The 15343-nt window shown below is 44.5% G+C and overlaps 1 protein-coding gene across 2 annotated transcripts in view; it reads left to right on the plus strand.

Annotated features, from left to right (window-relative positions):
* The window catches only part of NR2C2 (nuclear receptor subfamily 2 group C member 2), a 99872-nt gene extending 85090 nt beyond the window's left edge, over positions 1-14782 (plus strand). For both annotated transcript variants that reach the window (XM_040491892.1, XM_040491893.1), the window contains 5 exons: positions 678-799; positions 1607-1746; positions 4257-4394; positions 5374-5479; positions 8352-14782. In XM_040491892.1, coding sequence (XP_040347826.1) covers positions 678-799; positions 1607-1746; positions 4257-4394; positions 5374-5479; positions 8352-8526 — 681 coding nt within the window. In that variant the 3' untranslated portion in view covers positions 8527-14782. The remainder of the gene's footprint in view (positions 1-677; positions 800-1606; positions 1747-4256; positions 4395-5373; positions 5480-8351) is intronic.
* Positions 14783-15343: the final 561 nt, after the last annotated feature.

Raw genomic sequence — 15343 nt, forward strand, 5'->3', positions numbered from 1 at the left:
CACTCCTCAGTTTCTAGGGCTACAGACCGTGTCTTCCTATCCCCGAGTGCTCTTGACTAGAGAGGCCTGACCAGTCACTTAGGAAGACTGGGTCCCTGCTCATAGTTACCCACTGGTGCCAAGAATATAGGTCACCAGTGGGATTCCAGCATCAAAGGCATTAATGCCCCTTCTGGACAGTGGAGCTCTGGAGCCCAGGCCTGAGCATTCTGATGATGGGATCTCGTCCTCCCACCATATGGGTTTCTTTTCAGCTCTCACTCACTGTTACCCTGAGGCCACCTACCAAATGCCCACTAGCTATGAAGTTGACCCCTGTTCCCAGATTCAATTTAGATTTTAACCTCCAGCTCAAAATGGAATTGCTTTAGAACAAATAGCAATTTAGTTGAGGCAAAAGCTGAAAAGTATGTCTTTGTGTGATTGAGCTGGGAGGTCACCATCATTGACCACATTCTGAGGGCCATCAGGCCCGAGTTCATTGGGCAAGAGACCACAGGGTGTTGGTGCCAGCCCCCCACCGCAGAGGACACAGGTTTCATAAGGATGGGTCTGCACAGGAGCTTCAGCATTAGAGATTATCACAACTCAAGTGTCACAGTTGTTGAAACGTGACAGGGATTCATGTTGACCTGTCTCTCTGTCACCTCCTGTGCTGTGTGCCTCTTCTTCTCCAGCTCACCATGCCCAGCCCAATGCCAGAGTACCTCAACGTGCACTACATCTGCGAGTCAGCGTCCCGCCTGCTTTTCCTCTCCATGCACTGGGCCAGGTCAATCCCAGCTTTTCAGGCACTTGGGTAAGTGGCCTTTTCTCTCTGTGCATATCTTTCAGCAAGAGCCCTCCCCTCATTAGGAGTGGCCCAGAAGATATCTGAGGGCCATTCTAGTTTGTTCCTGTGATCTCATTCAAGTGACCCTGATTTTCTTATTAAACATACTAAGTGGACTGGTAGCCGAGGTCCATGGTTGCCACTATTTCGGTGTTACTCAAACTTTTATCAGTCTTCTCCATATGCCAAGGACTTGGTGCTGGGAGCCAGGGATGGAGTGGAGCAAAAGGCAGGAGTCATCCTGAAATGTTGAGACAAGTAGCAGGAGCTCCTCAGATAGGGTCATACTGTTTGCAGCATGGTAGCCATGCTGTCCTGAGTATAAATCATCCAAGACAGGGCTGAAGGCTGGCATGGCTGGCCTCTTCCTGTCTCCAGTGCCAGCTTCTCCCCTGCAGGGTTTGCAGACCCTCTGTTCTCTGTCTGCAGGGTGTGTCTCCCACCCCCTTAGCTCTTAGCCCTTGGATCACTGCAGCCTCTTCTGACAGCCATGTCAGGGCCACTGTGAGTTTAGAAGGCTGTAGGAGATGCCAGTTTAGTCATACCCATTCAGATTTCTCATTACTGAAGTCTAAAGAGTCTTTGTTAAGAGAATAGTTTATCCTCAGAGGGACTTTAGTTAAGAGATTCACACAGACAGTGGTGTTTTCAGAGAATGGTCCTGAACATACCATAGACCTTCAAGAAAGACTTGCTGAATCGACTTGTTTGGGGCAAACTGGGCCCTGGAGAATGCCAGCATGTACCCACACCCACTCTGACCTCTGTCCCCAGGCAGGACTGCAACACCAGCCTGGTGCGGGCCTGCTGGAACGAGCTCTTCACCCTCGGCCTCGCCCAGTGTGCCCAGGTCATGAGTCTCTCCACTATCCTGGCGGCCATTGTCAACCACCTGCAGAACAGCATCCAGGAAGGTAGGGCTGGGCTGGGCTGTGGGGGATTGCATCTCGTTTCAGGCTGACTCCTTGCAAACTGGCCAGCCTCAGTGTCCCACAGCATCCAGAGGCTGAAGGTAGTTTAACATTTAAGTCCTAGGACCTTTACCAGTGAGAACATTTAAATTTCCACCCGTCTGTCATCTTATAAGGCATATGAAAGGCGAAAAAAAGATAATTGAAGAAATTGCCAACTTCCTGATACGTAGGCATTTGGTGATGTTTCCAGCATAATCTTACATTTCCATCTTGATTGGCAGGCATACATGGAAAAAAACTAGTTTTTCACCTGTGGGGTGAAAGAAAAACCCAGTTTTTCCCTACTGTGCTTCTCTTCCCTGCATGTCTCCTTTACTACTCACACAGAACACTTTTTTTTTTTTTTTTTTTTTGAGAGAGAGAGAAAGAGCACGAGAACACGGGGGAGAGGGGCAGAGGGGGAAAGAGAGTAAATCTCAAACAGGCTCCATGCTTAGTGAGAAGCCCAATGCAGGGCTCAATCTCACGACCATGAGATCATGACCTGCACCAAAATCAGAAGTTGGACACTTTACCAACTGATCCACCCAGACTCCCCAAGCACTTCAGTTCTGGAACTTGTAGTCACCAATGTGTGGAGGTGTTTCCCCACAACAGGCAATTCCCTGTGACACCAGGTGGGTGTCTTACAATTTAATTCAATTCTGACACTGTCTACCCAGAGATAGTGTCAGATCCCACGGGTGTTAAGGGCTCAGTCCCATAAGACCCTGTCCCCAAAACACACACACAAGTCCAGGCTATCACCTGTGCTTCTGACCAACCTGCTGTAGATCAGAGGTTGCAGCAGCCCTCAAGTTGGATTCATTCACTAGCGTCGCTCACAGAACTTGAGGAGACACTTAAGTTCACCACTTTTTAAAAGGATATGATAAAGGATACAGATGAACAGCCAGATGAAGAGATACACAGGGTGAGGTCTGAGAGAATCTCAAGTGCAGGAGTTTCTGTCCCCGTGGACTTGGGGTACTTCACCCTCTGGTGTGCGTGTGTTCACCAACTTGGAAGCTCTCTGAACCCCATACTATTGGGATTTTATGATGGAGACTTCCTTCCTCATGTGGGCATGATCAATTATTAACTCCGTGTGTAGCTCCTCTCCCCACTCTGGAGGATGAGGGACGGGGCTGGAAATTCCAAATTTCTCGGCATGCCTTAGTCTTTCCAGGGGCCAGGCCCCATAGATTCACCTCAAAAGATGAATCCTAGTGCTCTTAACACATAGGAGCTTACAAGGGTTTTAGGAGCTCTTTGTCAGGAACAGGGTCAAAGACAAATATTAGAATAAGATGTCGTGGTAGTGCTCTTATCACTTAGAAATTAACAAGGGTTTCAGGAGCTCTGTGCCAGAAACTGGGGGCAGAGACCAACAGACAGATTTTTTTATTATCTCGTAACAGGTTACCCTTTCCCATATAACAAATTCTCACAATCCTAGAGAGACTATTATCGAGTAAGGTCCCTGGATTGCCCCAAGTGAAACAGCAAGCAGAAGAGCCAGGCACAGACAAGGGTCATGCAGACCCCCTAGTCCAGGACACAGTTGCATACCCAGCTGCTGCTCACGAGCAAAGGTGACTCTCTTCCAGAAAGATTTGTGGCAACTACCTAACATTTGGTGGTCAGATCCCAGCCATGTCAGGACAGGAGATAGCCAGTGCAGATAGCCCTCTGCCTGCCGGAAGTCCATAGTATCAAAGACATAGTCTTGAGGGAGCACGCCTAGGATTCAGCACTGACACTAAAAATCTACACCTGATACTGAATTGCAGTTGAGCTGCACTTTTCATTAAGCATTCCAGATGTTTGATTATCTAGGAATTCGAGTCACACCTTTGTTTTTCTAGTTACTCCTTTGGACTAGTAACGTAAAGCTGATTTTTTTTTTTTTTAAACCCTGTAACATTTTGTTGATTTTAAGTTAGATTTGTTCACAAATGAGGATTGGTTTCCTTTATTTTTAACTGAGTGTAATAATACTAATACCTTCAGCAAATACTACCATGAAGATTAAATCGGAAAACACACAAAATTGTTTCCACAACTAAAAAATGTCGACATTTAATGGTCATATCCGTAAACATTTATTAAATGCCTGCAGAGACTTAGAAAATCTGACCACTGTTAAGAATTGACTTATAGGTCTTAAGCACAGAATAAAAGGAGTTACCAGTTTGTGCCTATAGGCCAAAGTTGCTGCCCAACGTGGGGCCAGGGAGAATCGCTGGTCCGGGGGATTATTACTGAGACAGCATAAATAGCAGAGTGGAATTTGGGTACCTATTGTCACTTCTCCTTCACCTGGAAACTGAGGCTGTTAACCATCTTAAGGTAAATGGTTTTCCATTAAAAAGTGAAATTATTTTCTCTTCTCTTTGTGGCTCCTCAAAGAAGCTTGTGTTGTTATTCTTACCAGCCTTTCTCAGAGGATCTGTGATGTTGATTTGTAGATAAACTTTCTGGAGACCGGATAAAGCAAGTCATGGAGCACATCTGGAAGCTTCAGGAATTCTGTAACAGTATGGCGAAGCTGGATATAGACGGCTATGAGTATGCATACCTTAAAGCTATAGTTCTCTTTAGCCCCGGTAAGATATGTGGTGGTGACTCACAACAGTTTTCCGCCTATGTCTACTGATATTTCTGAACATGAACGTGTTGTCACGCTGTCAGCCATGTAGAGAGAGCCCTGCCAGATTGTATGTGACAGAATGTTCTCCTAAAAGGTGTGCTTTGCTAGCTAACATAAACACATAACGTTCTTTTAAATTGTTTTTACAGTCCCAAAGACATATGCCATAGTGCCTTCCAGATGTTTTGACTTCATATGTTGAATAGATCTATTCTGTATCCTAATTTAAACCATTGGCCAAACAAGACTTCAGCATACAAAACAGAGTAGTATACTACTGTCCAATGTCCTTTTTTGTTCATTTTGATTTGTTTTGCTTTCCTTTTTGCCAATTTTTAGTTTATATTAGCATATGTCCTCCAGTACAGACTGAAACTGCACAAGTTTACCTGTTCCTGGAGGACAGTAGCAGCAGCTGAAGAAGAGGCAGCAGGACTGTCCGGCTGGCCTCGCTGCCCCCCTCTCGGCTGTTGTCTCGGAGCCTCCAGAGAGGTCACTCAGGCTGACTGCTGAACTCGATAGCAGGGTTGGACACCGCTAACTCCCTCCCTTCTTCCCCAGCCATCCACTCATGAACAACAAAGTAGCTAATAAAAATGGGAGAAATTATGTATTAAATACATAGAAAGTAAATGATAATTTCTAATCTCATGTGATAGTTCCAAGCCAGATGTCCAAACCAAGCCAGGTGGGGCTGGTGAGGCTGGTGTGACCACTCAGGAGCCCAGCCCTCTCCCGGGAACCCTCAGGCCTTGGCAGAGCATAGAGCAAAAACTAATGTTTTAACAGTAATATCCAAACCAGATCCACCTTCAGAGTTCAATCTACATTGTACTTGAGAAATTTGCCAGAGGCTTAATTAAAAATACTAAGAAGTCTGCAAGCGAGGCTTTCAGAATACACAAGGCAATTCAGGGGTACATTTCTCTTTTTAGACCATCCAGGTTTGACCAGCACAAGCCAGATTGAAAAATTCCAAGAAAAGGCACAGATGGAATTGCAGGACTACGTTCAGAAAACCTATTCGGAAGACACATACCGGTGAGGCGCAAACATACACACTCTTGCTGTGGGGCAGGAGGGGGTGCAGCTGGATCTGTAGTCACAAATATAAATTGTCAGCCTTTCCACGTCTGGCAGCCCGGTGAAGCCTCCTTTTGATCACACTTTAGTTCTTGCATTTCATGGATGGTAACAGTGTGTGGAAAGTGCTAGGTGGGAGGGGCAGGAATACTAGACCATTCCAGTGTTTGCTGGGTAAACTGCAGGTGGAACCTTGGGTGGTTCTTCTGTAACATGAGGGTTTGGAATTGTTGCTGTGTAATTCCCTCCGAGGCTCACATCGTGCACAGACGGTAGTTCTCACGGAGATTCCCTTTGTCCAGAAGAGCAGCTGTGCCCCCGTGGTCTGCGTCCACTGAAGAGGCCAAGCTAGCGTACGTGATAGCAAAGTTTTTGTTGACAGAAACCGACCCCGACCTCTACAAAGGAGTGAGTGGGTTATAGAAAATAGTAATTTTGCCGTCAGATAAACTGATTTTTTTTTGAACTCCCATTTTTTAGGTAAAAAAGTTAGTTTGTATTATTTGTAATGATTGGGCAGCAAATACATGTATATACACATATACTCATAGATATACATGTGAGCCTTTGTCATGCAAAACTGAACAAGAAAGTTCTGAAATAGGGCAGGATGCCTGGCAGGCTTTCCAGCCAAGGAGTGGAGGAGCTCTTTCCCCATGACCACTTCCAACCCACTGGAAACTCCATGAATTACTGAGGTCATGTCAGGCAAACTATTTAATATTCCCTTCCCCGCCCTGTCCTCTCAAAATAAACACTGGAGCAAAATTGACCCATAAGATATACGGCCCCACTTCTCTCCATGTGTGTCCCCTTCACAGACCTCAATCCAAAGATGCCCCACAGAATGAGAATGCCAGGCCCCAGGGACCCATTTCTGTGGTGTGATTGGCAGACCTGTAGCTGGCCCTGCTGGGAGAGAACCTCCTCTGCTTTAGGCACACCTCCATGGCCCAAGCATAGCTTTTGCCAGAGCAGGATCCATTTTGACTGGAATCTATGAAAACCTCACCATGAGTCTCAAGTGATTACAGCCTCAATACATATAGAATGGGACTACCAATGGGAGCTCTGCCACCCATACCCAGAGCTCATCCAACCCAGCCAGGTACGCAGGCAAGCTGTCCCCAGAGGTAGCCATGGGCCTACTCCCACACGGTGTCCGTGGTCAGAAGAGACTGGAAATGCCCCTGTAGGGACTGCTAACAGAACCACACAGCACACTAGAGTCATCTTGACAACAGCAGCTCTCTGGCCTTTGAAAGTAGGTGTTTCTACAAAAATCTAGTGAGGGACCTAGGGATAGATAAAGGGCATGGTAAGAAAAGTGATTTGGAACCAAAAATGAGATAAGGGAGGCTTTCTCATAGGATAGGACTCAGAAACTCACTCAAAGACAGTTCCCCCAAAAGCCCTAGGACGGTTGACACCCGTTTCTGCATTGTTTTAGTCTTTCCCATTTTATGCTTTTTCTCATACTGTCTGCTCCTCCTGAAATAACCCTTCTATCCCTCCCCATTGTTTATATCTCTGCTGAGAGAAACCTCAGCCAGCCTCTAAGGCCCAGCTGACCTGTCCCCCCCCCCCCACCCCAAGAAGTCCTCCTTGATTGACCCTTGCTGAGTTTCCAAGATCCTTCATCCTGTCTGCCCCTTCTGGTCTGTGGTGGTGTCCCCTTACATCTTTGTGTGCCCTGCAAGACTCATGGTGGCTGGGCGAATGGACGATGATACTGGAATGCCGCTTGCATAATCTGTATTTTCTCTTTTTAAAAAAACAGTGTTCACTGTAGGAAAGAAATTAGAACATTCTGGAAAGTAAAATGAAAGCTTTTTAGTTCCTGTAAATAGCACTATCCATAGTTAACGTTTTATGCATTTCCTTCCAGAAATTTTTTATGTCTGTGTAACTGGAATCATAAAATCCAAAGTAAGGTTTTGTAACCCTTTCTTCATGTAATGTTCAACAAGCATACTTCTGCATTTTCTGTGGCTGAGGAGATGCTGTCATTTCTTTAGAACTTTCCTGCTAATGAAAATATAGGTTGTTTCCAGACTAGGCTGGCACGCAGTGAGCATCCTTGCACACGTAGCTTTGTACAGTGTCTGTGGCATGGCCAATCATGTGGGATGCTTCAGATACAGTGTCCAGAGAGCCATCAGAACAGGGTCATGATGTGTCCTCCCACCCAGGGTGTTTTCAAAATGAAAACAATTTTATTGCTTCATTTTTTAATTAGGATGCTATGTGAACACTAGAGTAATACAGACAAAGGTTTAATAAGTAAAAGCATTCCAGATCCCCAAACCCAGAGATCAGGGTTTTGGGGAACATTTTGGTGAACATCCTTCCAAATACTTTTTTATACATGCCACACAAATAAATTTACACAAATGAGATTGTGTTACACTTGCTGCTTCCTGGTCTCCTTTTAGGTTTTTACTCGGCTGTACATCACAGACGTACCATCAGTGAATATATATCTTTTTTATACTTTTTGCTGAATATACAGTGTGCTCTTTTATATGGAGATACCATAATTTAACCCATCCTTTATTGATTTCCAAATTTTTCTCTTTTGGTGGAGGTGGGGAGAATTGTTATAAATGAAGGAAACATTTGTACATACATCTTTGTACTTGGTTTTGATTTTCTCTCATGATAAATCCCTACAAGAGGAACTGTTGAAATTTGAAATACAAGGGGTAGGTCATGGGTCTGTTTGTTTGTTTCAATTCCAAGCAATGCGGAGAGGGTCCTTGGGAGCCTGTCCAGGGAGAAGTCTGAAGGGCAGTGAACTCCCTTTCTCTAATGAGCCTCCCTTTTACAGATTGGCCCGGATTCTCGTTCGCCTGCCAGCACTCAGGCTGATGAGCTCAAACATAACAGAAGAACTTTTTTTTACTGGTCTCATTGGCAATGTTTCAATAGACAGCATAATCCCCTACATCCTCAAGATGGAGACAGCAGAGTATAACGGCCAGATCACCGGAGCCAGTCTATAGTGTGCACCGCACGCCTGCCGAGAAGCAGAAGGATCCTCCCAGGACCGCTCAGATAACAGAGAAAATAAAGTAGTGGTATTTTGGTATGTGCAAATATTTCCAGTATGTTAGCCATTTCCTACCTGGTTTCTTCTTACCTGTTAATCCCAAACAATAGCAACTAAAAGACTAGTAGGATCCTTTCCTGCCATAAGAAATGTTTTAATGCCTTTTGATGAAGCAGATTTTGGAACAATCTTTTAACCTAATTTGTATTTAGCGATTCTCAAAGGGCAAAAAACAAAGAGTTTTATAATGTCAGAGACTAGTATTAAACAAAACTAAACGAACCTAAGAAAACAGTATGTGTGTATATATATTAAAATTTTCCTTGGAATTAATAGCTACTAATTACCAGGGTAAATAATATTAGCACTTTCTAAGCACTTCTTATCAATGCGTATGTTAGCAACATCTTGCCTGTGGGCAGGACAAATGGAAAACTGTGTATGTCTTTTGCCGAAATGCTAATGATTTCTGTGAAAACGCAATAGGGTACAGGAGACAATCATTTATGTTTAAGAAAAGATGGCATCATTCCTAATTGTATGCACACATTAGTGGTGTTGAACTAAATTCCTATGAACGATTGAGAATGTGGCTCATGTGTATCATGCAGTAAGTGGGCGTGTGGTAGTGCAGTCGGTGGGGACCCCAACCGGAAGCTTCCTCAGCTGGTGAGTTGATGATGCTTGTCAGGTTCCCTGACCTCTGGTTCTGGTCTGTGACTGGCATCTACAGGCTCCTCCAAACCTAGGGCTCTCTTGATGACTGGTTCTCAGAATTGGATTGCAACCAGACATACTGCCAATTCCTGCAGCAAGTGAAAACATCCCCAAATCACCTCCACCACTCACGGCAGACAGAGCTTTCTGACCAAAAAGTGCAAGGTGGGCATTTTGAACCTGACAGTAATTCCTAAATGCAATCTGGGGCAGTTGCTCATTGTTCAGATGGAGGAAGGTCCCCTTCTCAGGGGTTTCCATTCCAAACGCCCCCTTGAGAAGGGTCTGTATTCCTGCAGTTCACTCAGAACTGTGAGGTGATTCAGCGGGGAGGGGTGCAGGATTTTGCTCCCTGTGCCAGGGTAGTGGTGATGGTACGGCTGAATGGAAGGGTTTCTCTGTTGACCTTGAATATCAGGGTTTTTCAAAGTGTTTCCAGACTCTGCATTTCTGTTGGCAGATCTTTGAATGCTACTGGCACACCATGCACTTTGATCCCCCCAGGTGTGTACCAGCAAAGAACCCTGGAGCATTTTGGGTGATGTATGCAGAAGCAGCCTACCTGCTCCTTATAAAAAACCCGTAACTCCCAAAGTTATCTTCTTTGTCCTAAGTTACAGCCACCATCATTTACAAGAGCAGAATGCAGTATAAGGAAGTTCTGTCTAGAGAAGAGCATAAATTCTCATGGATGTGAGTAAACGGTGGGCATTTCCTGCTTGGGAAAGTGGCATGTCCAAGACCAGATCAGGTACTGTTTTTTTTGTACAGCCCAGATTAAGAAAATACAGCATTAGGTTAAATCTGCATCTCCCAGGACCTTTTGACCAGATGGTATCCAGAAAGATCCCAGTGCACTTCCCCTGCCTCACAGGCACTCTCTGGTCTGGCTTGGGCCCTAGTCAGGGTGGGGCCTCATGTGCTATGTAGGTGCCCAGCCAGCTAGCCACTGGCTCTTGACAAAATAGGATTCTCTGTTCTGAAGTGTTAGGAGCACTTGGTGAAAGTCATTAGTAGGAATTAAGTGGGGATGGTATCTCCAACTTCTAAATTCCTGTTTGGATTTAATTATATTATTTATAGTTCATGACTTGGGAACACATTTTGGAGATAATAGGGGTGCCTGTTATAAAATGATGGAAAGAATTTAATTTTGCCAGCTTAAATTTTTGGTTTCTAACTTTGAAGAGATTTAAATTTCAAAATTAAGAAAAAAACAGCCAAGACAGTAGAGTTAGGGCAGGTCTGTTTCATTTCTACTCATGAAGGATTTTAGCAGAGGGTATTTTCAAGCACGTTTATGCATCTTTCACAGCAAGTTGCCGTTTTCTGTTCGATTTTTTAATATAAGCACGTCTGTTGATCACATAGCCATTCGGTGGCAATACCGGTGTCACATCTCCCAGATCTGAGTTCTCCATGTTAGCGGAAAGGCCCACCCCTCATTCCCAGGGGTGGGCCCTGGAAGTCCTGTGTCCATTCGGCTTGTAGATACCTTTGCCTTTAGACAACGGCATGGCTTAGCCAAGACCTCGACCGAGGTCCCAGCGATGCACTGTTGAAAGTTTTGGGGCAGAGAAGATGATAAACCAGCAGGAAGACAGGGAACATTTGGGTGAGTGCTGCACTCTGGCCAGGTAGCCCTGGACAAAAATCGGTTCAGCTTGGAGGGTTGTTGATTTTGACCTAGTCTTGCCCCTTGAGTCCCTTCACTGGTGATGGCTGATGGCAGTGGACCATTTTGGGCTTTGAACACTCATTAGTTTCCCAGATCCTCTTGGCTTTACTTTGAAGTAGCCTTTTCCCTAAGGATCATGTTCACACAAGCTGATTTCTTGCTGCCCCAAATCATTTCACACCTTGGACAGCAGGTCCATCCCATCTTGTCAGATTGCTTAAGAGAAGCCCAAAGTCCAGACTTTTTTAAAGGGATCCCAAGCAAATACTGAGGCTCAACTTTCACAAGGCTTTTACCCCTCGTTGGTAGTTGGTGAAACTCTAGATTTGGTTAAGTGATGCCAGCTCTCTGCCCAAGAGCAGGTTCTAGTCACACAGCCTGTGCACATGTCCCTTCTGTTAACCTGGCCCTTCTTCCCTTGTGAGGAGAGGTCTATCAGCTAAAGGAGGTGGTGATATACACCATTGTTTCTTGATGAAATGGGCTCTTTTCCGGCAGTATCTCAGATAATGCTAGACAGTTATATGTTGAAATTCTGGAGGTCATTACGTATAATCATAAAACAGGACAGGCAGAGACTTAGAAAAATTACTCAAGCAAATGATACTTTCCAAGCTATTCCACCCTTCTGATTTGAAATTTGTATGTGTGTCTATTGGGGGGTTACCATTATTTATTGTCTAGCTTCTGCCATGAGGCTGTTCTTGGGGTTCTTTTGTTGTTTGGGTTTTTATATTTCATTGCAGGTATAGTCACTTGTAAGATGTTATGTAAATGCCCTCAAGAGGGATGGTTTCCTAGCTTCTCAGTATTAAATGTGAACTCTGTTCTGAGGCAGTTGCCACCAGCCATGGTGATCGCAATGGATGCACCTACTCTTGGGCTCCCTGACGTGGCAGCCACATATCGCTAGAGTGCATGGTTGCAGCCATAGTACATATTTACTTAGCTGTTTTGCTTGTTTGGGGGATGGCCGTGGCAGGAAGGCTAAGATTTAGAAGGGCTATATCTAGTGCTTTTATTCTGGGGGAAAAATGCATCCTAATCCTTTGGGGTGATTTCCAGTAGTCTTGCCCCCAGCCTGCTCTCTGCCTGACAAGCAGCCCTTGGCTATGAATCCAAGTTCTAGGACCTGATCAGATCAGAGTCCAGAAGTTTGTTGCCCACTTGCTGGTGGAAAGGGCCTCATGTGCAGTGGGGCTAGCTAGATGACATTTCATCTCTAAGTGTAGGCCATGAAGTGTCATCTTCTGACATTCGCTTTTATCCCCGGGGGTGGGGGAGGTAGGGAGGCAGTGCCCTTTAGACCCTGGAAGGTTGGAGCAGGCCAGGCAGATGCCCACATGCTTCCTTTATCCCACTTCCAGTCTCTAGATTGTACGGCTCTTTGAAAATGTCTTAACTTTGATGTAAATTTGTAAAGCCAAGCCCTAATCGAGGTAGCGGGTTTGGGTCTTTTGTACACAGGGTTCTGGACATCCCCACGTGTGCCTCTTGCCAGCGCACACTTGCGCATGTCCAGCCCTGGGGTCCCTTCAGCGGCATTGTGCGTGTACAGATTTATAGGCTTGTATGACTGAATGAATGTACATGTGTTTATATCTATATATGTACAGTGTATATAGTGTGTGTATGTGTACATAGATGTATATTATGTATACAGACATGTAGCCATGTATCCAAAATTTCCTTATGTTTTAAAGAGAGTCTATGATAGAGTTGCTAAAGTAAATGGATGTGGGTGTTCCAAGGTCCCTCAGCAGGATGGATTTGCTGATATTTTAACTCCATTTTCCTTTGGGTGAGCCTGGCTGGAAAAGGCCATGAAGACAGAATCTCCACTCTGTACCAGGGAAGATTCCAGACAGAAAAGGTCCTGACAGGAGGACACTGCCGTATATTCTCTAGGTTCAGGCAAGGGCCAGAAAGGTAGAAGACCGTTCATGCTTATGTCCAAAACTAGGTGGGGACCTTTAACTTGGCTGCCACACACCTGTTTATGGCCTGACTGGAAGGAACTTGATAGTAGGAGCTGTCGGCCTTCCCAGACACTCGCTCTGTCATGTGGTCCAGAGACAGGCATCATAGAGATTCAGAGTGGTCCTTGTTCTGGGGCCTGACTCCTCGTGTGGTAGTGATTTCCTATGCTCACCCGGATTTAGCAAACGGTGGGCACTGCCTGGTGAGTAAACAGATTCCCATGTCTCTAGTGCCAGTTGAAAAAAACCTACCAAGAAGTCTTTTAAGATAAACATGAATATGATGACTAAATTATGGAATATTAAGTTACAAATCTTAAATTACTTCTCTAGCATGTGAATAAAAGCCACTGACGTAAATCCTTCCTATAAATTGATTTAAACGTGTCAGATAAAAATTGGATTTTAATATGGCTACATGTGCCCTTTAAGCTACAGATACCGAATTTTCCTCGCCCAGGTCTATTCTGATGAATTTTCCCCCTTAATCGGGCTTTAAACTGAGACACGGCACGCAGGAGCCAGGGCCCAGCCCAGCGTAGTTGCTTGCAGAGCTGGTGAATGGGGCCTGCCTGGCGGGAGGGCTGAAAGCTGGCCCGCTGAAGGGAAGTGGAGAACGGCAAAAACTCACATAGCCCATAGGTTTTCTGTTGTTTTTTAAAATAAGCTACCGAAATGTTTGAAAACACTTCATTGAGACTATAGTACTCAGTGCCTTTTGTGAGACGGTGGGTCATTTAGCCTTCAGCTTCCCCTAAATTTGATGTAAAAGAAGCTCCTACTTCGCTGGCCTCATCCAACAGTACTTCCTGACCTTCCCCTGTCCTTGCCTGTCGTGACAATCACACTCTTGAAGGTGGCTTTCCAGTTAAAATACAAGAGGAAGCTTGACAGTCTCTCAATCTTCAAAGTAAAAGTTTTCATTTGGGGCTATCTTAACAGCAATCTAAGAGTAATTAAAGTTTGAGCTTAAAAAGAGTATCTTAGGGGTGGGGAATGTCGGAGATACTTTTAAGGCCCAGCTATACTTCCAGTTCAGAAGCCAGTAATTCTGGTGTCTCAATATTTATACAGACAGCATAGAAAAAATGCTATAAAAATCAATGTTCAGCAACATTTATCAACTGACAGACTGTGAGAAAGCTTAATATTTGGATAACATTTGGAAGTAGTAAACTTTGTGTTAAAAACGACTTCTCTTTAGGAACGTGTACTCAATTACCATTTTAACGACCAGAGCGGCCACGGGCTCAGACGATGCCACCACACAACTCAAGTGCTGGGATATTTTTCTACAGCCTCTGTTCTCCCAACTACCTTATAATAAACCAGTGTTCAACTAGTTTTATAACTGAAAAGCTGCACATTTTTCATAGTACAAACCCTAGTTTTTACCTGTAGTTTGGACCTCTCCGTTAAAATGTAGCTGCATTACCGGCCCTTTTAAAAGACATCTGTTAAAGGAAAATTCGGGTGTTAGATTTTCTTGGGACCGTTTCTGTAACTTCTGCCCTTCACAATGTAGAAAATACTGTTCATGCCATTACATTTTAATTCCAGGTTTAAAACCTGTCGAAAGCTGGAGCTTGAAATCAGCTTTATGTGATGGCATTTAAAAAATAGCATGTTCTTTTTAAACTGAATTTTATATCTAATCAGTGTCTTCAGTCTTGAAGAAGAATTTGCATTGTTGTGTTTGTATATAGAGTATTGCAGTGCATGAATTAGCTTTTATGCATTTTATTAAATGCTGTCTCAATGTGGCATTATTGTTGTGGCTTAATACTACTACCTAAATGAGGTTTATACTATTAAAAAAGTGAATTAAAGACTAATGTGCATCTGCTCATTTCTTCTAATAGTAACACCAGTAATGCCTGACCCCCAGGAGCACCCGCAGGAAGTACCCGCAGGTACTTCCCTAGCCGTCAGTCTACTTGATGGTCCACCTGACTTGCAAATACCTTTAGTGGGAAAGAAGGTGTGGAAGTCCAAAAGCCAGGTCAGTGGTTCTGGAGGGGAGCACAGCTGAGGTGCCAGGCTACACAAGCTGCAGTCACAGATGATACGCGAAAGCCAGGCCTCCAACCAGCCGGCTCATCCTGTAAGGGTATTCACTATCCAGAACAAAAATGTGTTCTTAAAGTTGTAGAAGTTGGAAAGAACTTGCTCCGTGGGGGGATCATGTGACCTCTCATTTTACTGGTGAGGATTCCAAGGTCCAGAGTCAGATTCTTGGCAGAACCCACTGGCAGCCAAATAGCTTTTAATGGCTGTGCCAGGTAAGTATTCAAAATGAAAACCAGTCACTTCAGAAGAACAAGGTCTAAAATCTATGCAGATAGACACTATCACAGCAGTCTTTTTTTCCTATTTCTGTACATTTTAAACCCATC

This window comes from Herpailurus yagouaroundi, unplaced genomic scaffold, assembly GCF_014898765.1.
Source record: "Herpailurus yagouaroundi ecotype Mexico unplaced genomic scaffold, PumYag 183, whole genome shotgun sequence".
Taxonomy (NCBI): Eukaryota; Metazoa; Chordata; class Mammalia; order Carnivora; family Felidae; genus Herpailurus; species Herpailurus yagouaroundi.